At 39.4% G+C, this 27060-nt stretch overlaps 2 protein-coding genes across 3 annotated transcripts; one reads left to right on the top strand and one right to left on the bottom strand.

The window, feature by feature from the left end:
• The first annotated feature begins 8 nt into the window (after positions 1–8).
• Positions 9–9086, top strand: odf2b (outer dense fiber of sperm tails 2b). 2 transcript variants are annotated; one of them, XM_039680386.2, is made up of 19 exons: positions 9–86; positions 333–468; positions 564–662; positions 1872–2042; positions 2114–2301; positions 2604–2733; positions 2814–2945; positions 3059–3133; positions 3671–3742; positions 3929–4045; positions 4140–4325; positions 4559–4668; positions 5666–5801; positions 5881–5991; positions 6072–6335; positions 6444–6544; positions 6663–6825; positions 6920–7045; positions 8470–9086. In XM_039680386.2, the coding sequence occupies exons 2-19, from the start codon at positions 376–378 to the stop codon at positions 8632–8634; spliced, it is 2439 nt and encodes an 812-aa protein (XP_039536320.2). In that variant the 5' UTR covers positions 9–86; positions 333–375; the 3' UTR covers positions 8635–9086. The 2 variants fall into 2 exon arrangements, with proteins under 2 accessions (XP_039536320.2, XP_039536314.2); XM_039680380.2 differs by having other exon boundaries at positions 561–662.
• Positions 9085–25913, bottom strand: snrnp200 (small nuclear ribonucleoprotein 200 (U5)). Its single transcript, XM_039680370.2, has 45 exons — positions 25732–25913; positions 25247–25410; positions 24981–25152; positions 23455–23647; positions 23313–23368; positions 23129–23224; positions 22899–23051; positions 22719–22818; positions 22426–22562; positions 22229–22306; positions 21966–22139; positions 20855–20992; positions 20529–20684; positions 20160–20330; positions 19895–20088; positions 19682–19805; positions 19423–19572; positions 18457–18567; positions 18244–18375; positions 17964–18152; positions 17343–17540; positions 16531–16683; positions 16329–16409; positions 16166–16249; positions 15958–16064; positions 15749–15867; positions 15495–15649; positions 15150–15339; positions 14803–14973; positions 14561–14721; positions 14196–14423; positions 13887–14078; positions 13593–13771; positions 13354–13505; positions 12141–12249; positions 11934–12042; positions 11643–11832; positions 11280–11444; positions 10855–10976; positions 10618–10761; positions 10297–10473; positions 10055–10215; positions 9848–9929; positions 9488–9580; positions 9085–9354 (listed from the first exon to the last, which is right to left on the bottom strand). Exons 1-45 carry the CDS (start codon positions 25774–25776, stop codon positions 9205–9207), a joined length of 6405 nt encoding a protein of 2134 aa, XP_039536304.1. The 5' UTR covers positions 25777–25913; the 3' UTR covers positions 9085–9204.
• Between the last annotated feature and the right edge of the window lie 1147 nt (positions 25914–27060).

Genomic DNA, 27060 nt, shown 5'->3' with positions numbered 1-27060 from the left:
ATTGGCGGCTATTGTTGTCCATGCGAGCGTCTACCGGGTGGGCTATTGAAAACAACGTTACACAGGGGAAGCAACGTTGCATTGAGGTTAGTGGCATTTGTATTCGTATCCTTTACATTTTAAAAGTACATAAATCAAATTGGAACATATTTTTGATCAAAATGATTCAACTGGCCATATAAATAAGCAGTGTATGAACACAAGTAAAGGATTAGGAAGTAGGAACAAACTTGACTGAGGACAAAATAGTCTTGTTTGAAAGATAACGTTACACATGTATTATCATAACACTTCTATTTCATGATTCTCACAAGTTTATGATACACTTCTAGATACTATTAAAACAAATAAAAGCCGTCCTACTGAACTGAAGGGATGAAAACTCGGTCGTCCTCTCCGCCCATCCATGTTCATGTCCCAGACTCAACATCTGTGCATGTCCACCTAAAGAGTCCAAAGAAGAGCCAGGTCAGACTGGATGATTTTTGCTATTCCAGTTCAAATCAGCCTTACTGGTTTATGGAGACAGGGAAACAACTCATCACAACTCCTTTCTTCAGCAGACTAAGGTGAGCAGTCTACGATCCACTTCCAGTGTAAAGGTCCGAGCTCCCTGGGTTCCTCCTGGAAAAGCATCAAGACGGAAAGAATACAGATGGGAGGTTTGTTATCCCATTTATCTTTATTTAGTAGAGTCGTTAAAAATTTGGACTTTAAATGAATGACTGGTCTTTAAAGTCCTCATGAAACGGAAGTTGCGACAGTCTTTTCTCCCTGTTGTTACATCTGAGTGAAACGGCCTAACGAACAAGAAAAAAAGTAGCCCGTGGCTGTGTCCGAAATCTCCCATTTTGTAGTGCTGTCCGAATGTATAGTGATGATTATTATACCCTATATAGTCCACTCAATGTATCCCAGAATGCATTTTGAAAAGTAATGTTCAACCGATGGTCACTAACCCAAGCCCAGCATACCATCATGCATTGCGCTGATCGTAAAAAAGACGGATGGGTGACAGCAATGATGTAATCAACGGCTCCAAGAGACGATCGAGTAGTGTCCGAAAGTGGTGTTTCTATTATGCTGGTGAGCTCACTACTGCTCTACTTCCTACCCCCTACATAGGGGGTAGGGAGTAGTGGTTTGAGTGGAGATTTCGGACACAGCCCATGATTTGAGTTTGTCTATTGGGAATTGATTGGACGGTTGAAGTTGGCTGTTGCTGTGATCTGACATGTCCCGCCCAGTGAACACTTCATTGGTTAAAGATTAGAAGGGCACATTTAAGGTGCAGTGTGTGATTTTGTAGCAGCATCTAGTGGTGAGGTTGCGAATTGCAACCAACAGAAGTTATGGTGGCCGACAGGAAAATATGTCATCTAAGACAGCGTAGAGTAGCCAGTTAAGGAATGAGGTTTCTTTACAAAGATAAAGAAATTATGTTTACTTAATTATTCAGTAAAACTAAATGTTATTGCAAATATTACTGTTACTTGTCCATAATTGTGTCAGTTTTTTATCCGCTGACTTTAGCTAGTTTCTTTGCACGAAGAACAACATAGTGACGAAACGTGTTTGTTCATTTAGGGCTACTGTAGAAACACGATGGCGCAAAATGGCGACTTAACATGTAACGGGACCCGCGGTGTATGTAGATAGAAACTGCTCTTTCTAAGGTAATATAAACATAATGGTCCACTATTATACACCACTGAAAACAGCGTATATTATATTGCATTTCTGTCAACAGGTCCTCCTAAATATTACACAGCGCACCTTAAAGTTTAAAATTATAATAATTTATAATTATTGATAATATTCCATTAGAATTTTGTTTTCATAGTGACTTAAATAACAAAATTTCCCACCAGGGAGCTACTCGCTGCTTAGAGATCACCCCGGCACCGGCCACTGACCCTTCCTCTCCTCCTCTGCGGCTCACTGACCTGTCCAGTGAAGAAGACGATGCAAGAGAATTACTTGGCAAATATGAGAGAAAAATTGAAAGCCTAAAGTTAGAGGTTGACCATATAAAAAGTGAGGTATGGATTGTAAATAATCATGACAATAAGATAGATTTCACGATTGGATTTGAATGTTAAAATCTCCACAGGTAAAGTTACAGCAGACAGAGGACCACCTGAAGCATCAATCACAACAGTTAAGCGCCTGTCGGCGTTTGATTGACCAGCGCGAGGAACGACTTGAGGATGCTAGTAAGGACTTGAGGAGGTCAAAGTGCGAAAATACTGATCTGCGTAGAACTGTAGATGGGACGCAGGGTGAGCCTGGACAAATGAGGTATGGATCTTCCAGCTTCCTAGCTTTTAGGTCGTGGCCTGAGTCACCATGAAATCGAAATTGAAAAATCGAATAATTTTTATACTTATTTATCCGTGCACATCATTATTTGTTTTAGTTAATGTGCCATCATAATCTTTAATCAAAATAACTTCCCCTTCCTCTTGCAACAACATCTCTTCTCTTCTCTGATGATGTGTTTCACAACCGTCCAATCAATTACTCGATGGACAAAATCAAGTCCATTTCATTTGGATACATGTCACATCATGCTGATTTTAAAACGTGATTTATGTGGACAGATCAGAAACGGGACCTCCTCACCAGGAGATGGAAACTCTACTGAGGAAACTGGTGGAGGCTGAGATAGATGGTCAGGCTGCAGCTAAACAAGTGGCATCTCTGAGGGAAACCCTGGAAAAACTTAAGAAGGTAAGAAGATGGACAAACTATGCAGTTACCTCTGAAATCTTTTCATGTAAATAGAAAAAGCTTACTCTTTTTGCGTTTAGGACAAAAAACAGTCAAAGTCGCACTCTGATCAGTTGGGCCGTCAACATGAACTACTCGAGCAGAAGTTGGACACATTTTTGGGCACAAATCGCACTCTCAGAAGACTTTTGAGGGAGCAGCATGGGCGGGAGGTACGAAAGACTTCCTTTAAACTAAATGTATCAAATTTTTGGGTTGGCTATTGGTTCTGCAGTATTGTGTATGTGTAGTTGAAAAAATAAAATAATAAAACGTTTCACCATAGACAGATGGTCTGAGGATGTCTGATGAGAGGGAGATGCTAATGAGAAAACTAGCTGATTCTGAGGCTGAGAAAAGGGTTTGTAATCTAACTCATACATTTGTTTTTGTGCTGTGAATGTACGTATATACTTTTTTTATATTGTTTTGCGGTATTATTGGTATGACTTCTAATTGTAACATCATTGTGAGCTTGAGACATTGATATTTTTCATTCAACAACGATGCATTAAATTGATCAAATGTGACAGTAATGACTTACAAAAAATGTATATTTTAAATAAATTGTTCTGAACTTTTCATTCATCAAAAATCCTGAAAAAAATATTACAGGGCTACAAAAATGTTAAAGCAGCACAACTGTTTTCAGCATTCATAATAATAAGAAATGTTACTTGACCAAATCAGCATATTAGAATGATTTCTGGAGTAAAGTCTGCTGCTTAAAATCACATAAATAAATTACATTTTAAAATCTATTAAAATACAAAATAATTTAATTTTAATTGTAAATTGCAATATTATTTTACAATATTCTGTTAAACTGTAGAGTGGTTTTGTTTTCCTTAAATACCTTTTTGATAGTATTACTAGTTATTTTCACTTTCTCTTCAAGAAACTTGAGGCTAAACTCGACAACAGGGAAAGAGAAGCCATTAAGATAGCTGAGAATTTGGAAACTGAAAAGGTAATAGTAATTTCCCCTCACTATTTCTCTTATTTTTTTCAATGTGTTTGCATCACATTCTTCTATGGCATGTTTTAATAGCTCTTCTGCATTTCTAAATACTTGCATAGTGAATTTGCATCAGTGTGTTGCCGAGTTTTAAAACAGGAAGTGTTTTAAGAAGGTGTTTTGTGATTGTCATCACAGGAGCATCGGAGGACCACGGGAGAGCTGTCCAAGGTTCTTGAATCCTCTCGCAGTCGCTTGCAGAACCAGCTGCACAAGCAAGAAGCTGAAAATAACCGTTTGGAGGCTCAGATCCAAGTAAGACAACTTTTTACTGCGTATTCATAGGATTCATTGACATGAATACAGTGAGATATCTCATGGAGATATATTGTACTGTATTGTGGCACAGAGGCTGGAAGGGACACTGCAGCATCAGCAGGAGGAGGTTCAAGTCCTTCTGGGGCAGATGAGAGAGCTGAAGCAGCAATGTGAGGGAGACAAAAACATCCACAAACAGGTCTCGGAGGACCAGAGGAAGCGGGCCGAACAAAGTGTGAACACAGCTGCACAGCTCTCTGCACAACTCTCAGACAAGGTACTGTGCACAAAAGAACAATGTTAAATGTGCTTCAGGGTTTCATAAAAATGGTTTATAAAGTGCTATTGATGACATAATTCTCCAGAGGTTCTTTGTATTGTCATTGTGCTGGCCCCTTCACTGGGAAATCTCTCAAATTGAACTGTTTTTTAAAGACTGATTTTCTGTAGTTGGCCTGTGTGACCCATGCAGTGCAAACTTTCACTGATGCGTTTCTGTCGTTTCTTCAGGAGACTCGGCTAGCGGAGGCTCTCTCCAATGCTGAGGTGCTTCAGCAACACTACTCCAAACAGAACAGAGAGAAAAGCCAGCTGGAGTTGGAGATCACCACCTTAAATAAGTCAGTGATTCTTTCGTCACTTGCTTTTAGTGCTCACTTAAGCTCAGCCTAGTCTTCGTGTCTTTAATTTATCATTTTTTTAGTGTGAATTATGTTATGAGTAATTTATGATTCTTGCTATACATCAGTGAGCTTTAAGTTTCTGAAATTCTCTCTAAATTTTTAACTTTTATCAGCTGCTTTGTAAAATAAAAATGAAAGGTCTGTGTTGGGTGAATCTTTTTGATATTAAAAATGAGATTTGTATAGTGACATTATTTACAAGACAAATATATGTTACCACCCAGTTCTCATTAACATAATCTAAGTTTTATGATCCCTATTATTTGTAATGATGATTGTGTTACTTTAATAATTTTTATTATTATTATTATTATATTACATTAAAACGCATTAATACAATGGTGTACTGATGTATACTACAATTCAAATGTTTTGGGTGAATACGGTAATCAAAATACAGTAAAAAAAAAAATAATAGTAATATTGTGAAATATAATTACAATCGAAAATGTCTGTTTTCTATTTTAATATACTTTGAAATATAATTTATTCCTGTGATCAAAGCTGAATTTTCAGCAGCATAACTGCAGACTTCAGTGTCAAATGATCCTTTTAGAAATCATTTCTAATATGCTTATTTGCTGCTCAGGAAACATATCTTTCATTATCAATTTATTATTATTATCAATAATTATTATCAATGTTGCAAACAGTTGTGCTGCGTAAAATTTTGGTGGAAACAGTGACCATTTTATTTTTCAGAATTCTACGATGAATAGAATGTTCAACAGCATTTGTTAGAACAGTCGTCTATAAATACTTAGTTTATATTTTATTTATATTTTTCACATTACAATAATTAGACTGCAAGAATAATAGTCGTTTTGTATTTTGGTAATAAGAATTGAGGGATTTTTTTTTTTCTTTGAATTTTTGATTGCAATTATGATCAGGACTCAGCAGATCTCATAATATACAGTGATTCTCTTTGCAGTCGCCTCACTGAGTTGAGCGAACAGCTGCGCAGTTGTGAACAGAAGTCCTGCGCTGAGAGAGAGGGGCTTCTCAGTCGTCTGCACTCCCTCACCTCAGAGAACACCACTGCCAAAATGGAGAACCAGAGACTCAAGGCAACAACTAACTCAATAAAAACCTCTCTCGCAAAACCATCTAAGCTCTGATTCTCATTGTGATTTTTGTCTCTATTAGAGCGCACTGTCAGCCACAGAGGACAGGCTATCTTTGTCTCAGTCAGAGTTCCAGCAGCTGAAGATCTCTCTCAAAGACTTTGAGAGACTGGTAGAGGGTTACAAGAGTCAGGTGCTTCAACATACCGACCGCAGCTCATTACAATCCATCTGCATTTAGTCATAGTACATAACCCTTCACATTTCTCGCAGTTGCAAAAGACGCGGTTGGAATCCGAGGAATACTCTTTGAGGCTGGAGCTGGCGGAAAAGGAAGCACAGAGTGATCGCACGGAGGTGGAAAGAGAAGTGGAACAGGGCCGCAAACAGCTCCAAGCCCAGCTGAGGGAAATGGAGATGCTGCGGGAAGCTCTGAAGCACCTGGATGATGAGCTCAGGGAGGCCAGAGAGAACATGCACATCCAGGACAGAAGAAATGCAGAGCAGAACAGCACTCTGTCTGAGCTCAGAAACAAGGTGATGTTTACGGACACCACGCAAGCGAATACATATTTACACCACAAATAATATGATGAAATCAGATGGGTTTTTATTTTCATGACTTATCTTCCTGTTTGCATGTAGATGGAGCAGCAGAGTTGTAAAATAGAGAACCTCCAAGAGAAGAACTTATTTCTACTTGAAGAAAATATGCAGCTGAAACGGTCAATGGAAGGCATTGAAAGGTCTGCTGCACATATAATATATAAAGACCTTATAACATCAAAACTATGCATATTTATGTATATTTCCTTCTATAAATGTAAAATAAACCAAAAGCTTCGTCATATTTCTGGCACACAGGAAGATGGAGGATGTGAGCACTCAGAACAGAGATCTGCTTCAGGTCATCGCCAAGCGTGAAGAGACCATCCACACCACACAGCTGCGCCTGGAGGACAGGAGCCGAGAGTGTGACTCTCTCTCCCGACAGGTGGAGCAGGCCAGAGAGGAGGCGCGCAGACAGGTCTCACAACACTTAACATGAAGCTCAATTTGTTGCACCTGTGTGAGGTGAGGTTAGTGTACATCATGCTTTCATGATGGGGCTTTGTTCACAGGTGGAGCAAAGCCTAGAGCGGGTGCTGTCCAAAGAACGTTCCGCTCAGTCCAAAAAGCTGGATTTGGACACCCAGCTGAGCCTGGCTAAAAATGAGCTGGGTCAGATACGCCGCAGCAAAGAGGATGTAAGTGTTCTCAGCTGAAACTTTCCATGTAAAAATACTCTGAAAATCAAATTGTGAATACAATTTGTAACGGAAAATAATTTTGAGCTGTGCTTCAGTTTGACTTGACCACAGCCAAAAAACAGCACATTGTCAGAAACATGGAGCCACTAATGGTGCTTTTCCACTGCTGGTATGGCTCGATACGGCTCAGGGGTGCGTTTCCCGAAAGCATCGTTAGCCAACTATGGTCGCAAGTTCCGTCGTTACCAATAGAGTTCAATGGAAATTGCGACCAACTTGCGACCATAGTTGGCTAACGATGCTTTCGGGAAACGCACCCCAGTTCGGCTTGGCTCGCTTCGCTTTAGCTCGGTTGCTTTTCCACTGCAGTTAGTACCGCTTTAAAGTGGGTGGGATTATAGACTGTTCGATAACAGTGGTGGCTGTTAGGGGCTATTTAAATCTAGCGGGTTTGGTTTCTCATGTCGATGTCTATTGGTCGCAAATACAATGATGCTGGTAGTGACGATGTAACAATGATGCACACTGACTGTCTGACCAATCAGTGATCTGCAGTGTTTTACGTCATATTTTAATGCCGGTACGGTACACGTGGAACCTCAACAGACCAGGTACCATTCGAAGTGAGCCGTACTGTACCATGCAGTGGAAAAGCGCCATAAGGGACATGATGATTGGGGGGAAAAATGAAATGGGTCATGGGTGTAAAAATTATATTTAAATTTTTTGCGTTCCCCCAAGAAACTTTGCATTCGCTTGCAACACTTTTCTGTTCTTTAGTAAAAGTTGCTAGCCTGGGAAAACCCAGACAACTTCCAGCAAATTTAGATTTGCTCTGAAAGTTAGTCTGGCAAAGAGCTCATTCAAACCCATTTCCAGTCCGCAGAAATCGCGGCACCAATCAGAAACGTTGGGGCGGGCTTTACACGATGACGACAGCGCTGGGATTTTGAAGCAGATTTTGTAGCCTGCATTAAGATGGACGCCGCCGTCGAACATCACTCACTCGAATCAGCTATCGCGTCTGCTTTTAAGCGATTTGAATGTTTCCTTTTTGTTAAAAACCGAGCAAAGAACAACACTCGGAGACGCCCCTCTGGAAATGATTTGTCTATGACGCTTTGCCAGACCATATCTCAGTTACAACTGAGAATGGTCTGGTTTTAACCAGGTAAAAAGTTGCACGTCTCTCCAAGAAACTACGATTAAACACTAAAGTGATGGAAATATGAATTGGGAGAAAGAAAAACTGTCAATGCTTTTTCTTCAGTGTTGTAATTTCCAACTTCATATCCGATTAAAGGCCTTGTAGAAGCTGAAATGTTTTGTTCCAGATGTTTAATTTCAATCAGGAATTTTCTTTACATGTCAAATATTTACAGATGCACCTTTTAGAAACAGTTTGGGTTTTAATTTTTCAGATGGAGAAGCGATTTCAGTGCAAACTTCAAGACATGAAGAACCAGCTGGAGCAGGTGAACAGCGCCAACCGCAGTCTGCAGAACTACGTCCACTACCTGAAGGCTTCATACACCAATGTGTTTGGGGACTCGACTCTAACAACCTCACTCAATCCCCATATATAAACGCTGACCATAAATATGAAAAGTAATTTTATTTCTTTATTTAAATAGTTTTTTTTTTATATAATTTTAATTTACCTCAATGACTTTGGGGCAGTTTACGCAATGTCACGGCAATGGCGTTTTTGGAGGCCTGAAATCATGAACTTTTGGATGTTAAGTGCTAGTTTTTGAAAATGATACTGTTATTGTCTCCATGTTAACTGTAAATTTTTGAAAATGGTGACATGCGCATGGTAATTACGAGTTCAGTTTGTAGGCATGTAATGTTTCTTTTCAAAGTGACCGCCAATTACCGGCTTGGCAGTAAAATATAGCATTTTAATTTTCACAAATCTGTTTGAACGGGGATAGTTTTGATTTTCCATTTTTATCTCATCGTCGTCATGTAACGTACCCTTAGTTTCATCTGATGACACACCCTTTTTAATAAAACAGTGCAAAACGAAAATCTCCAATGTACACTTTTCTTTAATTAAATCATAATGCATTAAACAGTCACAATATTCCTCAAAAAATATCTATAAAAACAATTAAGATTCTTTAACATAACAGTATATCAGTCCAGTATGACTAATCACTGTCACTGTCTCCCTCACTGTCTGCCTCCTTAACGTCCGTGCTGAACTTATATTCCTGGTCACAGCCCATGTAGGCGTCGCTCATGAAGTACAGCGTGTAGTTGTGCACACCAACAACAGGTGCCACAAAGTCAAGTTTTACCTTTGGGAAGAAAAAAGGAACCATTGTCAGAGTTCTGACATGACTTCCACTCCATTTTTTTAATACTATAATTTGAGGGTCATATCAGACTAGAATTATGTACTACTGCCTTGGATATAAAAGCAGGACTAACCTTGGCCTTCTGTTGAAGAGTTAGTCTCTTGATTGAGATGAGGCTGTTCGATTTGGGGTCTCCAATAACAACCCACCAGCCTTCTTCACGTTTCTACACAAACAAACAAAGTCATTAACAACGCTGTTAAGTATAAAATAACCTCAAAGCAAGATCAACTATTTTCAAATGATGTTAAGAGTTCGATGACCACTCAAAAGTTTCAGGAAAGTAAGATATTGAGATGCATTAAAGAGATCATTCCCCCAAATATGAAAACGGTCATTTCCTCACCCTCACGTTGTTCCAAACCTATATGAGTTTGTTTCTTCTGCTAAAGGCAAAGGAATGATACAGGGTTTTTGTAAAAAAGACACTCACCTGTGGGAACAGAGGAGCAATGACAGGCCCTGTAACTTCCTCTTCTCGTTCCAACTGCACTTGGACGACCACTGGACTTCCACTGTGAGCACAAGAAAATAAATCAATCTTCAGCAGAGATTAAATGGTAAATGGCTGGTTTTGTACAACCACACAAAGTTGTAGGTTTTCAATTGAGGGCCTTTGGATTTTGATTTCAGCTCATACCTCTTGATGTCGTCCTTGTCAGCCACTTCGTACGAGAGCTCGATGTTGGGATAGCGGTTACAGAATCGTGCCACGTCAGCCATTTGTATATCTGAAAGCTGCAGAAGACCAGTGCGGTCCTCATCTTCCATCTCCATGATGTCAAAGATGCTCTCCACACCCTAAATGAATCAACAAAAGAGTTGAGACAGACAACCAAAAGATGATGTTCACAGATGAACACACTCAGATCCAAATCTCACCTTGTCTGTGCAGCGCTTGATGTGTTCAGAAGTGAAGTGGGGTAGTTGTTTGAGGTAAGAGTCTTTAGACCACATGGCTTGTGTGACCATCTGAGCCAGCTCCATGGCAGCCAGTGCTGGACTCAACCAGCCATTGCTGGAGAGCACATCCACACACGCCTGGATCAGCCTCACCGCCTAAATACAGGCAAGAGAAGAGCACTTATGAAACAACAAGATTTCTAAATTCTATTCTTTTAAACTTCTTATTAATCAAATATTTCTGAATCCAAATTTGCATGTGTTGTCTTTTTGAGCTTTGAAAGAGAGTTTCCCCCTCACCTTGCTGAGGATGTCTTCAGTATCTGACTGGAGCTCTGCGCTCAGCTGCATGCGGGACAGATGAGCCTGAAGCAGCAGGTTGGTCTTCACATGAGGGTCGTTGAACTTGGGGTTGTTCAGTTTATGAGGCACTTTCTGAGCCAGCTTCAAAAATCAAAGAGGTGTTAGAGATCCGATACAGTCTGCCGGCTCTACAAGAGTTAACATTACATTCACATAATGGAAAGTTTTATTTACCTGCCGCAGGAGGGTGTCTTCGTGATGCCTGATGGGAATGTTTTTATACTCCGCAGCATTGGAGATGATCTCGATGAGGCCACGGACCTTTGTCTTGGCATTTAGGGACATACTGAACAGCTCTGGAGCGAGGACAAACAGACAACAGTCAATACGGACATGGCTAGACAATTAAGCGGCACATTTCAGCAACCACATTTGGCTAAAAGGGTTTTAGAAGGTCGAAATCACTGACCTAAACAGTGACATTAAATTAGCGCTTCTCTTATGGCATGTTAGTCTATTTTGTGTACACAACATGGAGAAGCTACAACAGGTTAAGATGTTAGCTGTGTGGACGCAAACTGAATTGACAATATCGATTTCTCGACCACTACTGCTACTCCAGTTCCATCGCGACTGTGTTAAACAGAGAAGGTCCTCACCGATGGTTGTGTAGTTGATGTAATAGTAGGCTGCAATCATGCCCAGATTCAGAGGTGCCACATCCATCTCATCCTCGATGCTGATGCACTTGGACTGTTCCAGATCCTGCAAGGTGTTTTCCACCAGCTCAGACAGATGGTCCGACAGGTGACGATGCGACATACCTGCAACATGAAGGGATTTTAGTCTCTGATGCATTAAAAAGTCCTTCAAATACACAGATGAAGTTGAATATTTGTGCATGCTTTCCTGCTGTCACAAATAATAAATTCTGCAGCGTGAAGTCTAGATTTTGAATGTCAAGTCATTTGTCCTGCTGTAGTGAAGATCTGTAGGCATTACAAGGTACTGTGATTCCTCACCCTGCAGGTTGTAGTAGTTGGGGTTTTGGGTCATGCGACGGTACAGAAACGTCCATGTCAAGTAGTCCACAGCGTCCTGCTTGTTCTCCACCGTCTTGGTGACGATCTCAGCGTTGAAATGGTCATGAAGACAGTGGTCCAGGTGAGACTCGACAGGCAGAGGCTCGTAAAGGAACTTTTTGAAGAAGTCCTAAAGAACAAGGATGTTAAAAATTATTAAGAGCCAATCAATCACGCTTGAGACTAACTGATCTTGAGTGAAGAAAATGTGTGGTTTAGTGTCAGCTTTACCTTTTTGGACCCTTGACACATGATGACACAGCGACCCTCATCGTCCTGAAGAGGACGGTTTGCCTTTCCTACCATCTGGAGCACATCATAGATTGGGTAGTCCACGTACCTAATCAGAGAAAGATATATTAGCAATCCACATGCACTGTGTAAAAATTGGTGATGACATCAGTCATTTGAGGCCGCTAAGGATGAAAAAATACTTACGCATGGATTTTACCGTTGTAGTACTGTGTGTCCATGACAATCACCAGGTGGGCAGAAATGTTAGTGCCCCAGCAGAGAGAGCGAGATGCCACCATCACCTGAATGGCACCTGGCATGAGAGAGCAGAGGGGGAGGGAAACACTTCTTTTAGCTAAGACACATCTCAATCAATCACTTCGATTAACCTCATAAAACATTCTGTGCATTAGTAATATTTCTTTAATAATTTCTTTAAGTTACACCAAACCTTTATTTTGGCAGGTTGAAATGAAGACCTCTGAGTTTCTTTTTTTTTTAATAAACTATAATATTATTACAACTACTAGAAGTACATTCTACTGTGCAATAGCAATTATTTATTCAAGTTTATTAAATATTTAACTAAAGTTAATCCAAACTTTTATTTTGAAGGGGTTGTCGCGATGATCTTTCGAGTTTTTGTGTATATGATATGGCAAGTTTTGTCAAAACAAATTGGTAAATGCCTGTGATGCGACTCAGAGCTGAGTGTGAAGAGACACAAAACTGGTGCTATTATTGTTGTTTTGTTATCAAGATATAACCATTAGAAAGAAAGGTATGAAGGCCATCTGCTTCAGTTATGCACCGTTATGGTGCTATTTCAAAATACATATTTTACACGAAATTGAAACCATTATACCAGATGAACCAATATACTGCCCAGCACTAAATGTGAGCTTGTAAGAGTCATAACATTATATTTTTCAACTAAAATCATATTCTATCTGATTAACTTCTAATTAATGAGTGAATGTGCAAAATCTTTGGGATGCTATGGTGTACAATTACCCTTTTCATAAAAAAAGATGAATTATTTGAAATGTATACATGAACTAAAGCTAAAGTGATGTAAAAAAAATGTATCAATATGAGAAATTATTTCATAATAATATGAGATTTAATAAAATATATAATCTGAGAACTACCAGTATTAACTCTTAATTGGATTTAATTTAATTCCTTTATTAGCTCAGGACTGCTCAAAAAAGCCCACACCAATTCATTTTCTAACAAAACAAAATATTTTTGAATATTTTCAAACAAAATGTATTTTTGCTTGCACTGTCACTTAAAGTAAAGTAAAGAGGATACATTTTTCATGCTGAATTACTTTATTAAAAGGTGTGAATATTCATGTTTAAACCAAAATTCAGTCCCAAATGTGTGTGGGAGATATGGGAAAGTAGTTTACCTGAAATGAAGAGATGCTCCACAATCCTTCGCTCTGTAGGTGAAAGGCCCTCGTGAAGGTAACCCACCCCGTTAGCGAGGGTCTCCTTCAGTGTAGCATCACCGAGATTCTCCATGAATGGAGCCAGATCCTTCTCGGTTGAGTGTAAGAACCTGTAGGCACAAAAAGAAGGTTAAAGATGAAATGCCTGATGGGAAGAGTGTATTTAGTGTATGGATGTGATATAGATCTTCCAGCACCTTTGTGGCACCACATCAGCAGCACAGAAGGTGAGGATATCAATAGCGGTAAGACGAGTCTGGCGTCTTGATGGCACAAATACCAGCACTGGCTTGGATGGAGAGTGTTTCATTATGGCGTGATACACAGGTTTTGCCATGGACAGCAGACGGGTCTGTGTGTGACTCACGTTGAAACCCTGAAAAGGGGAAAAGTAGTCAAGTGGATTAAACAAAACTTAAAATATAAACAGAAGAACAGGGTAAGGATTGTACATGTAGATGCAAATAAGTTACAGAGAGCTTTAGACTGACCTGGATGTGAAGCTCCAGAGGAACTGGCCTGACATTGGGATGGAAGTTGAAGGTGGCTGTGGTGCTGCAGCCAAGCCAGTGGGCTACATCTTTAGCATTGGACAGAGAGGAGCTGAGGGCCACGATACGGATGGGCCGCTCGATCTGAGAGGAGATGTACCTCATTCTGGAGCAAATCACCTCCAACACAGGCTACAAGAGATACACAGAAATAGGAAATAATGGATTCAAACAACCAAAACAATGATCTCTGAGAAACTAACAGCTCATTCTTGGTGTTTAGAAATTAGGATAAAAACAAACACTTACTCCGTTGTCACCTCCAATGAGATGAACCTCGTCTATTATGAAGAGGCTGACGTTCTGCACATTCTTCCTCTGTTTCCAGCGACGGGAAAGAATGTCCCACTTGTCTGGGGTGCTGACTATGATGTCACCTTTACCCAGCAGCTTTAGGTCGGTGCTTGTCTCACCAGTGAGTAAGACAACCTTCTTATTCAAAGTATCCTGGAACTTCTGGTGCCAGTCAATAAAGACCTACACAAAAAATAATGTCTGAATCATGACATGGACATCCTCGTTTCATCAATTTCTTTAATTTATCTTAAGTCGAACTATAGACACTTTTACATTATTGCATTTATTTCCACAAAGGCAAATAATTGTGGCTGTACCTGTTCGGCCAGAGCCTCCATGGGTGTAATGTATACACAGCGGCCTTCTGAGTTGTGTAGGAGCATCCTAAGAATAGCAAACTCTGCACATATGGTCTTTCCGCTGCCCGTGGGGGCACCAACAAAGACGTTGTCGTCGCTGTTGTACACCGCATTGAACACTGAAAACAAGAACAGTTTCATTTAGAAGGAAGTTCAAAACAAGTATGATAGCGTGTTGGAGGGTTTACGAGTGCAGGTACCTTGGGTCTGGATTGGGTTGAAAAAGGGAAACTTCTGGTAGAGGCTCTCGAAGGCTGCGTTTCTCAGAGCGGACACGGGCAAAGGCTGCAGGTCCAGCAACTCAGTAGGTGGAGGATATTTCTCAGGCAGGATTAGGTGGCGAAATGAAACTGGCAGCTGCGTCTCACATGCTTGAGAAGAAAAAAAACATTCTGGACTACTGCAATACCTCCAACACTCCATTTTACTTCCAAATAGTACAATGGATTTGGGTTGTTATATCAAAGCAACAGTAAATTAGATATGCAATATGGTTTAGTAATATTTTATGCAGAATTAAGTTCAGCAAGTATAGATAAAAACATACATAGCCAGCGGTCTGAAGCTATCCGAATGAAGTACTGCGGTGGCAGCGGCTCAAACACGGGCACAAAGAAAGTCACAAGATGTTCGTCCTGAGCGTACTTGGCCTTCAGGAGGAAGTACTCATGGTGAAGGACGACCTCACTGTCCACATCCTCCACTAAGATCCAGAAGGCCTCAGATGAGCCATGTATCTGGAAGAAGCCAAAATTTTGTGGGTGAATGTATATACACATTATTGCTATAAATACATTACTATTAATCTACAAGAAATTCTTTATTCTAGTTATAATAACAATAATATTATTACTATTTAGTAATTTACTGATATTTTTTTTTTTGGACTGACCTTGTCATCCCATTGGAAATCTGGTGTGATTGTGAGTTCCACTTTCAGAGTGGAGCGAGTGATAGGCTGCAGATGAACTGCCAGGTCCAGTTTAGGGAACTGATGGACATACTTATGAATGGTTTTCCCCATCTTCGGCATGCGAATCAACTCACCTGAAACAGTTAAGAATTTCAGATCATGAGAAAATGATTTAAAATGGCATTTGGGTTCCAAGAAAATGTTTGAGTATTAGTGTATTAGCCACTATTCACCAATTTCATTGTGGTTTAGGTCATAGAGGCGCTCAAAGGGGAAGTTTTTCTTTTCAATCTTTTTGATGACCTCCTCTGGAAGCTTGCGGAACTGACGCAAGGGAGACATCGACTGCCACCTTGATGGTAAAAAGCCAATAGCTTAAACATAAGACTGCAAGACAAACAATACATTTATGCTTGGCAAAATAAGCATCATGACAACTCACATCCTTTTGTCGATCATCTTGCAGAGGTTCATAGTCTTGTCGGTAAGTTGGGCCCAGCCTCTGCTCAAAACAATCTCAAAGATGGCCCTCATCAGCCTGCCAGCACTCTGTAGGATCAAACATAATGTTAAATCAGTGATTTTAAAATAAAAATGTCCATTTAGAACACAGGAGAATTTTTCAAAACATGGTTTCCCCAAACACTCACCTGTGTCACATAGACCATGTCAGCCATGAGAGCAAAGCCCTCCAGTTTAAGCTGAGAGATATATGCCTGCAGCAGCACATTAATCTGAGAAAGACATAATTCCATTTAAGAGGCCATCATACAATCGAATATTCTATAATATACAAGTTCTACACGCATTTACCTTTGCGCTGGGCTCTTCAATGCTTTCCTTCACTGGAATAGGGACTCTCTCAAGCAGTTTCTGAAGCTCAAGTTTTTCTTCCTATCAATCAAATTGTAAAAACCACGTTTGTCAGAGCTATCATTTTCAACTTTATCCTGTCTTTAGGATTCAGGTAGACGTTTCTTCAGATGTTTCAGGTTTGTTTAGACAAGGCACGTACCTCTCTGACATTAATGTTTCTGAACTCAGAGGACAGCGAGAACACCCTGAAGAGCTCGATCTCACTCAGTGTGGGCTTAAGCAGCTGGTTGTAGGTCATTATGGACTCATGGGTGATGTAGAAATGGCTTGCGATGCGGCCCAGGTCTGTCACCTACAACAGAACACATAAGACATCATTTTAACCACATCTGTTGCTGTCATTTAAAAGTTTAATTGATGTGTTCAGGCAGACATGCTGAAATCAATTATCGACCGATTGATTGGGCCGATTTGTGTAATTTTTTAATGAATCGGCATTGACCGATTGTGCTGCAAATTAGGCCGCTTAAAAGGCAGGTGCATCTGTGGGCAGCGTTGTTGTGGAACAAGTGGCATTGCCTCCTTGTAGCAAGCAGATTACCAGTCCCCCTCTGCCTGTTAACTTTTCAAAGACAACTACCTGGCAACTTCCCAAGAAACGATAATGTTTGTGTTTTTAAGCCTTTCCTTTTTAAATATTGAAGCGCAAGAAGACTGGAAAGTACCCGCGTCTCTCAGTTTTGTACATGTTTTGTGTGCGTGTGTGTGTAGAAACATCCAGATTGCCGCGTCTCACAGCATGAGAATAGTATACGTCTTCCTGGTAATAAATGGACATATTCACACAAGGGCCATATCGGCATCAGCCAGAGAAAAGCCACATCGGTCGATCTCAACAATTATCCTAGGTTTGAGATTTAAAGCTGGTACAATCGCAGCATTGATCATGCATATTAATCATCTGGAAGTGCCCATTTAGAAAGGGGGCTTAATCTGACAAACTGTGTGTACCTGAAAGCTGCCAGATCTCTTGTCGTATTTGACCAGGTTGTTCTTCTCCAGGACAGTGGCTGCCGTGTGCACCAGGTCCATCCTGCGTCGCTCCAGCAGTGGGTCAATGCTGCGGTCATCATGAGAGACGCCATATAGAGTGGGGTTCCGCAACATCCGTACATACAGGTATGTGTAACCCAGCCAATTTACAGCATCCTGAAAACAGTAACAAAACAGATCAAACCCTGCAACAGATGCTGAGCTTACAGAGAAATACTAATATTAGGCATGTGCAAAACTATGTAATTTCAGTATAATCAAATGTAACTGTTTAACCAATATGCTAGAGTAAACTAACAATATAAAAGCCTTTTTTATATTAATAATAATATAAAAATATAATAATATAATAATAATTATATTAGGATGGGCAAAAAAAGTAATAAAACAAATCAATATTAAAGAAATATTTTAATTTGCTTCAATAAAATGTAAAAGCTTTATCAATTTTTATTGTAATTTTGTTGTCTTTTTATAAATCACATTTGATATTCATTCCGTCACACAGAGAAACCCAAGTTAAACCACCTTTATTGGAACACCAATAAAATATTTAAGCTAGAAAACATTCAGACTTACCTTGGCACTCTGCACGTTGCCCAAAACTATCTCTGCATTGAGCATGTCCGGTAGTTTGGCCACCATCTGGCTCTCGATGGGCAGCTGCTGATTGAGCAGAGACAGGTAATACTGCAGCTCTCCATGAGACGTGATCAGAATACCCTCTCCTTTAGAGTCATACTGCGGCCTGCCAGCACGACCCAGCATCTGCGTCACAAAGTTGAGAGAGAATCAAGTTGTTACTCGTGGTCTATTTAACTTACTCGAAACACAAAGAATGTGTGGACATACTACAGACCTGTAGGATGTCCAGGGCCCCCAGCTCCGTCCATCTGCCTTTCTCTGGGCTGTACACCTGTGTGCCTTTGATTATGACGGTGTGTGCTGGCAAGTTCACACCCCAGGCCAGAGTGGCTGTGGACACCAATACCTACAAAACACATTTATGGTTGAGTCTTCAGTATTTTAGAATATGAAATTATCCAGAATGTTCTGAATGTTATGTACTAACCTGGATGTGGCGGTCAGCAAACAGATCCTCAACCAGCGTTCTGTCCACTCTGGTCATTCCAGCATGGTGAATAGCAAAACCATACGGCAACAGATCCTTCAGCTCCAGGTTCTGTCAACAGAAAGTAAACACATTTTAAGAAAACTCTTATGTAATTAATGTGTTCAGCCGCATTTACACAGCAGATCTTGATGCCCAATTGCGATTTATTGATTATATTTTTTCACAACCAGCTTACATCTTTTAAAATTGACTCATATCCGATGATATAAATGATGATGTAAATCAGCATTTACAGTATATACTTGCTGAACAAACCACATATGATTGAGGCCTGAAACTGATTTGAGAATATCAGAATTCATCTGCTTTTTTTCCTGCTTACATATTTGTGGGTCATTTCTGATCTGTGCCACATGGAGGGAGAAATTTAAATTTTCTTTTTCGGAATCGATTCACTTGAACCATGTAACGTAAATGCGGCATTAAGACAAGGACGAGAGGAAATCTGAGGACTTTTAATTGCACACATTTTATGGAAAATCAACAAAACAAATTAGGTGAATATAAAAACTAGCTGCTAGACATAATATTTGCTCAAAATAAATGGTGTAAACATGGGGTGTGACTACCTGTTTATCAAATAATAGATAAGAGGAATATTTGAAACGGGCAATTATGCTAATTGATTTTTTTTTAAATAATTTTTGCAATCATAATTTAAACCACAACAATTGATTAGAGTTTATAATATTATAAATGTTAATTTATTTTTGTTATAATTAAACTACAATAATTTATTGTCATTAAGTTTGGCACCACTAGTTCCACTAGATGTTTAATAAACTAATATGCAGATTTTGCAGCCAATGACATGTTCAGATTCTGTGAGGGTTTTGTTTCAAGTTTTTATCAGTTTTAGGCTGTGTCTTATGTACAGCACTTTCATGGTAGTTGTGAGCTGACCTTGCACTGTTCGGCTTCAGTCCTCAAAACCTCAGTGGAGGCCGAACCTTCTCTCAGGAACAACCCCAGTGTGTCCTTCTCCAAACACATGTCCCTGATCGCACGGGCCGTCTTTCCTGTCTCCTTTCTTGAGTGCACAAACACCAACACCTGGGAAAAACAGACAAATAAATGTTTAGAAAGGAGAAGAGTGTTAGTGACTGAACAAACAGTAGAATTCAGGAGATAAAACTAATCCATTTATTGTGCTCAGTTTCACCTGATTCTTTCCAGCATGTTCCATGATCTTCTCATAGACAATCTCATTCATAATTTGAAACCGCTTGATGGCCTTCTTCTCTGTAATTCCTACATAGGTTTGTTCCAGAGGCACCGGTCGGAAACTAAAAAAGGAAAGTGGCCAATATACGTACTTTATTATACAAAGACAGAAGACTATTTCTCCATTTATTCACAGCAGTCTCATTCTCACCTGTTGTCGAAATAGTAGAGTCCCTTGGATGAATCGACACGAAGGCAGGTCGCCACATCCTCGTAGTTGGGCAGCGTGGCGCTGAGGCCGATGAGCCTCACATCTTCCTGTGTCAGCTCCACATTGCGGATGGTTCGAGCAATCAGGGACTCCAGGACAGGGCCACGGTCATCATGCAGCAAGTGGATCTCATCCTGCATGACCAAACACGTTATTTTGGAAAAAACATGAAAAATATTTGGGACTACTAGATTATACTACTTACAATAATCACAAGGCGCACAAGCTGCGTATATGTGCGCTCCCCTCCTTTCCGGGTGATGATGTCCCATTTCTCTGGGGTACACACTATAATCTGGGTGGCGTTTATTTCCTCCTTACACAGTTGATGGTCACCGGTCAGCTCAGAAACAGTGATGCCATAACTTGCCAAGCGCTGCAGATGGAGCAACAAATGTTGTAGAGACATTTAATACTGTATTACAATTTATAAATTGTAGAAAAACTAATTAGAGCTACTAATTTAAAAGAAACACATTTTTCAAGTATTATTATTCAAGATTAAGCAGAGAAATTACAGGAAATGATGGGGAAAGGGTTCTTGTATTCTCTCCATCATGTTTTGTACTCCTACCTTGCCAAAACTGCCCACCATCTCCTGTACAAGTGAGCGCATGGGAGCGATGTAGATGATTTTAAACTCATCAACATTGATGGTGCCATCCATGTTAATATGCTTTCCGATTTCTCTGAGCATTGCCATGAGAGCAACATTAGTTTTTCCAGCACCCTACAGATCAAAGAGATGAAAATCAAAATCCTTAAGGTCAAATATTGAAGCTAAACATAAAACTCAAGTTTATCAATTTCTATACTGCATCATATTTATGTCATATTTTTAATTGTAATGTTTATGTTTAGTCAGTGCCTGGACTGTTGCGCCTTTTTCAGTAGACTTACCGTTGGAGCGCAAACTAGTAGGTTCTCATCTGTCTCCATGGTAGTTTTGAAGAGTTTACTCTGAATGCGGTTCAGGGTTTTGAATCCTTCAAATCCAGCTTGAGCATATTTGGGCAGCTTCTCAATAGCGATCAATGTCTGTAAGAGAAATGAGGGAAAACTTGTGAGAGACTATTAATGAAAATATATAGAGAAAAATCAACATTTTTTTTAAAGGCTACATAACACAACCATTTAAAAGAATGGTGTCAGTAAGATCTTTTATTCAGCAATGATGCATTTGATCAAAGGTGACAGTAAAGACACTTGCAACATTACAAAATATTTATATTTGAAATAAATGCTGTTCTTTAAAACTTACTATTCATCAAAGAATCCTGAAAAAATGTCAACATTAAGTACCATAACTGTTTTCAAAATTGATAAGAAAAGTTTCTTGAGCATTAAATCAGCATATTAGAGTTGAGCAGGATCACAATGAAGACTGGAGTAATGGCTGCTGAAAATTCAGCTTTGCATCATAGGAATAAATTACATATTAAAATAGTGGAGTTCTTTTAAATTGTAATAGTATTTCACAATGTTTGTGTTACTCTATTTTTAATCAAATAAATGCAGAATTTTACCAACCCCAAAACATTTTACATTAGTATACTCTTCTGTGGCAATTTGATGTAATAACCAAACCACCATACATCCCTTCCTGAACAAACAATTTAGCCTCACTTAAAGGGACACTCCATGCAAAAATGAAAATTCTGTCATCATTTTCTCAAGTTGTTGCATACCTGTATGAGTTTGTTTCTTCTGCTGAACACAAAGGAAGATAGTTTGAGGAACGATTGAAACCAAACAGTTGTTTGGCACCATTGACTTCCATAGTAGAAAAAAAAAAATACTATGCAAGTCAGTGGTGCCAAAGTTCCAATCGTTCTTCAAAATATCTTTGTGTTCAGCAGAAGAAACAAACTCATACAGGTTTGGAACAACTTGAGGGTGAGTAAATGATGACAATTTTCATTTTTGGGTGGAGTATCCCTTTGAAGAAAAGGTCTCACAAAATAATAATAATTATTATTATATTATTATAATAATAAATTAAAAAAAATACCTCATCATCACCAAAAGGTTTGGGTTTGAGAGCAGGGACATGAACCTCCTCATAGCCCTTCCTCTGTTTGCGGAAGGAGCCGTCGGGCAGTTGGCAACGCTTGTTGGCCATGAAGTGACTGCCTTGAGAGAAGGCCAGATCTTCCAGATCTAGTAATTGTTTTGAGGCCACAGGCTAGAGACAAAGATCACAGAAAAGAAATTAGCAGGAACATTGTAAATTTTGGCTTGAAGAAGATGATGTAGTTTTAAAGTGGCATTTACCTCTCCATGATCAATGTCCATAGACTCCAGATCATCCACGCGAGACTTTCTCACTCTCTCACGGCGAGATCGCTCCTCCTGCAAGAAAACAAACGATCATAAGCTTACAGATAGATATATTGTTTGCTGAACAGCTAAAAATTAAAGAAAACCTCACACTCAGCTAAACCAACTAAAAAAGAAGTGGAAGTACTGACCCTGATGATGTCCTCTTTCTCAGTCTCCTGCAGCTGGTAAAGAACTTTGGAAAGATCCTGATCAGCTTCCATTTTATTCATGATCTTTTCCTTCTCAGCCTCACTTTGAGCACTGGCCAACATGGTGCAGTAGAGGACTGGATATGGCAAGGGGAAAAAAAGCAACATGAAACAATATTTCTAAAAACCTTGTAAATCTTTAAACCACTACCAAGAAGTAATTTTGCTGCCATATTCTCAGAAATCACGATCAATTTAATCCAACACAGTTCTGGCTATTGTGATCTACTTACTCATTCGTCTGTGCTGCCGGAGGACCTTGATGAAGTCGAATGTGTTGAAGCCCAAAAGCAGCACCAACTGGTTCTCACACTCTCTGTCATCACTGGCAGTCTAACCAAAGGAAGGAATAAATCAGCCATACAAAAAAATCTTAGTCTTCAAGGACATGAGCATTCCCAAGCACTTCTTACTTTAAGGATCTCCAAGACTTCATCCGCTTTCTTCTGAGAAACTATGGCATCGTTGTAGAAGCGGCTGAGCTGTCGCTGAAGCCAGAAGGCATCGATGTCTCGTGGGTGAAGATCTTTCTTTTTGGTCATCATTACGTCACCCGTGTTGCCCAGCTATGGAGAAGAGAGCATGTTAGGCTGATTGTTAACTCTATCTACATGTTTTGACCCACTGCTCTGATGTGACTTACATTAGCAGTCAGAGTGCTGGTTTCATCCGCCTCTTCTCCCTCGCTGTCATCAGAGCCTTCATCTCGAACCTCTCCATACTGATCCTCATCGCCCTCCTGAAGTTGAACAAAATGCACTTTTAGTGTCACACCGAGAGCCAAAAAACACAATCTGACCACAAACAACTAGCATGTAGAAGCTCACCTCCTCATCTGATTCGAATTGCACATTGACTCCATAGGTTTCATCGATGTTGTCATCTGCAAAAAGAGAAAGATGAAAAGTGAACAGGCTTAAACATCAAGATGAGGGGAATTTGGACTCATGTTGGACTAAAAATATTTACCCATATTCTGAAGCTCTTTGTCTCCGCCATAGTCAGAGATCTTCTTGCCCAGGTTCACCAGGACATGGTAGCGTGTGTCATCCGTAGGCCCCAGCAACTGTTCCACCTCCTTCCTTCTCTCTTTGTCTCTCATCTTGTCATTCTTCAGCACAGCCAACACCTCGTCTGCAGCTCCACACAGGATATCCCTTGGCTTGGTGGAGAGAAAGAGCAGCAATTTATCATCTGGTACATTAACCCAATACCCACTGTTTACATCTATTCATATTAAAGGAGAACTCTGGCAAAAAAGAACCTTTGGTCTAACAAAACATCGGTACCTAGTCAACCGTTCTCTGAGATTTTTTTTCATGATAATCAAATGTAAAGAGTTTTATCTCTAAAAACCGTTTAGCGTATAATGCTAGTACATGGGGGCATTTAATAAGTTAAAAGAAATCGCTAGTTTATACCATTAACAAGGCTCAAAATAACCCCACACTAACACAGAAACATAATGAGGCTCCATAAATGCAAAAACGAAGCATTGAGAACTTTGTAAGTGTACAGGCCGTTTAATAATAAGATACTTTATAAAGACAGTTCACTTTGTGTATACAGACAAGAGCCATCTTAGAAAAAAGTCTCGATAAGTCGATCCCCGAACACCATTACTGTTCAGAAGTTCGCTGAACTTAATACAGTTCAGATCACTCAGCACAACGTTCGTGGTTTGACTTGTCGTGACTGTTTTCCAAGATGGCTCCTGTCTGTATACACAAAGTGGACTGTCTTAATAAAGTATACAAAGTTCTCAATGCTTTGTTTTGCATGTATGGAGCCTCATTATAATAATAATAATAATTTATTACATTTATATAGCGCTTTTCTCTGCACTCAAAGCACTTTACATAGAGAGGGGAATCTCCTCAACCACCACCTCCTGTGTTATGTTACTGTGTTAGTGTGAGGCTATTTTAAGCCTTGTTAGTGGTATAAACTAGCAATTACTTTTTACTTAGTAAATGCCCCCAATACTAGCATTACACGCTAAATAATTTTTAGAGATAAAACTCTTTACATTCGTTTATCATGGAAACAAATCTCAGAGAATGGTTGACTAGTAGCCACCAATGTTTTATTTGACCAAAAGTTAATTTTGCACCAGAGTTCTCCTTTAAGATAATTCAATTTTAAATATTTTAATTGATATTTTTAAATAGGCTTCTTTTCCTGCGATGGCAAGGAAAAGGGCTTTAATCCATTCTTCAACATCACATGATCTATTATACTGCTTTGATTGCCTCTAATTTCAAATAGCTACAACTAGTTTTTGTTTAAGGCCAATTTGCTCTGTAATAGAGCAGATAAACAACAAATAAATTTGCTGAAAGAAAAACATCATCATCCAGCAGTTTGGAATCGGCCATTAAAAATCATGATCAGTGCATCCCTACAGTGCAGAAGCATCCCTAGTAGATGATTCCACAGCAATTACATTTGAAATAAATGTTCACAGCATATGTAAACAGAGTCTGTGATCTTACCTGATCTCCAAGGGCTGCCTGAATGAAGCTGAGGAGGATTTCATATGTTTCTCTGGTCTCTTTGGTCTTGGGCTTGTACACGATGCCCACCATCTCATCAATCCCCTCAGACAGTAGTGTGAAGCCCTTCATCTTGTTGATGTCATGCCTGTCCTCGTCTCTCTTTCTCCTCCTGTATCACACAACAAATACTATTTGTTTAAAAGACTTTCACACAGTGAATGCAAGAATTAATGACATGACTCTGTGTTTCTGATCAGACTGACTTTGATCTCTTCTCCTCCTGCAACTGAGGTTTGGTTCTCTGGCTCCTGTCTCCCATCTTTGTCCCATCCAGTTTGCCGACCAGAGACAGCACTTCTCCGGTGGGCTCATCTCTGCGGGTACGGTCGATCAGAGATCTGTCCGCTTGCAACACCAAGTTAGAGTTCTGAGGAGGAAACAAACACTCACGATCAGCTCAATGACTATGTATCAAATCCTAGCGAGCTGCATTCGTAAACATCACAAGCACGCGCTTATATGTTCTGCTGAAATACTTTTTAAGTCAAAACTACATTAAACATTTACTACTAATACTATGCTGACCAAAAATAAAATCTAAAGGTCATTAGGTTTTAAAACTCAGCCAGTGCTCAAGCTCGCGCACTCCAAAACAAACAGCAGTAGCGCGCTAAGTAAATAAGGAAATTTAGCTATAAAACATATCGAAGTAGTTAAAGGGATATCAAAAATCTTATATGATACTTACGGCTTTGTATTCATACTGCAAACTACGCGCAGTAACATCCGCCATGACTTCTTATTACTGTAAATGCGCTCAAAATGAAAATCTTCTTTATCAACCAGCACACCCGGTGCTAGCGGAGAGACAGACGACTAAATTAACTACACAGCACTCATGTACGTCTCTAGTTACGGGAAAATACAAATAAAAATAACTTGATTTGCACACGACAATAACAACACACTTTGAAAAGTTGAGCCTTTTTTCTTTATATTCGTAAGTGCACAATACGTCTGAAACACGCACGACAGTTTCAAAACGCAGTTTGGTCTAACTTCCGCTTCCGGGTTACTCGACACTGAGTGTGGTAGGTGGAAAATGCTGCCTCTTCTGGATGGGAAAAGCACTTTTTTTGAGTTTTTTTTTTCAACAAAACACAATAAATTACATTACTGTACGTAAGCATTAAACAGAAGCTCAAATAGAAATTGGAGGATTGGAGGGCCTATCAGATTTTACATCATATAAAACATTTAATTCTACAAATTGTTTTTATGAGATGGTTTTATACCTTTTTTATTTCCAATAATTGCATTCAATGAGTCATAAAATATTTTAAGATCTTTACAGAATCACTCAATTAGCAAACGCCTTTGCACACCTGCAGGTGCGTGGGGACAAAGGTCAACAAATCGACAAAAAAACAAACAAACAAAAAAAAAAACACTATCCAGAACACTATCCGTACTTCGTATCAAAATTGTATCTGCAACGGACTCATGAACTTCATCAAAATTTTGATACTCATTTGCAAGTATGGAAGAATGTGGGAGTTCCTTGATTTTTTTTTTTTTAATATCTTTACAGGAAAACATGATGTAGCCTACATGAAACTTTCCAAGAAGACCTACCGGTATTAGGCCTACCTTTAATGTTACTATAGCCTATCACAGTCCAAGAAGAGGATCACTCCTCTGTTTTGAATTATTTTGTAAAATGTATCAAAAACCATCATAAATACCTGCTTCCAAAAGTCTTCAGAGTAATTACAAAATAAATGTGAGAGTTGAGAGTTTCAGATTAAAAATTACAAAAAGAACATTGTGGTGAGATGTCTTCTTTAAACTTATTGAGAAAAACATTACATGTGTGCAGTATTGTAAAATGAATTTCCTTTATTTCATTTGGCAGTAAAACATATTATTTGCTAACCAAATTTTCTCAGTCGAAGGTATGGAATAGTAAAAACACAATTTCAGATATATCTCGAGTATAAGACACTTTCTGACGAGTTCTTACAGTTTGTATCCAAGATATTAACAACTCATGTGTTTTCATGTCATGTGTTTTCAC

This window comes from Pimephales promelas, chromosome 14, assembly GCF_988280905.1.
Source record: "Pimephales promelas chromosome 14, fPimPro1.hap1.1, whole genome shotgun sequence".
Classification (NCBI taxonomy): Eukaryota; Metazoa; Chordata; class Actinopteri; order Cypriniformes; family Leuciscidae; genus Pimephales; species Pimephales promelas.
Note: the sequence above shows the minus strand (reverse complement) of the source record. Positions and strands in the feature narration are given on the sequence as shown.

Bases quoted from the DNA above. Each gene is read 5' to 3' on its own strand.
- odf2b (XM_039680380.2), top strand. From the start codon at position 376: ATGAAAACTCGGTCGTCCTCTCCGCCCATCCATGTTCATGTCCCAGAC. The intron at 2,734-2,813 runs GTAAGAAGATGG...TTTTGCGTTTAG, and splicing joins CCCTGGAAAAACTTAAGAAG to GACAAAAAACAGTCAAAGTC. The intron at 3,743-3,928 runs GTAATAGTAATT...TTGTCATCACAG, and splicing joins AGAATTTGGAAACTGAAAAG to GAGCATCGGAGGACCACGGG.
- snrnp200 (XM_039680370.2), bottom strand. From the start codon at position 25,776: ATGGCGGATGTTACTGCGCGTAGTTTGCAGTATGAATACAAAGCC. The intron at 15,340-15,494 runs GTCAGTCCAAAA...GGCTTCTTCCAG, and splicing joins ATTTCCAATGGGATGACAAG to ATACATGGCTCATCTGAGGC. The intron at 13,506-13,592 runs GTGCTGGAAGAT...TTGTGCCTACAG, and splicing joins GCTGATGTGGTGCCACAAAG to GTTCTTACACTCAACCGAGA.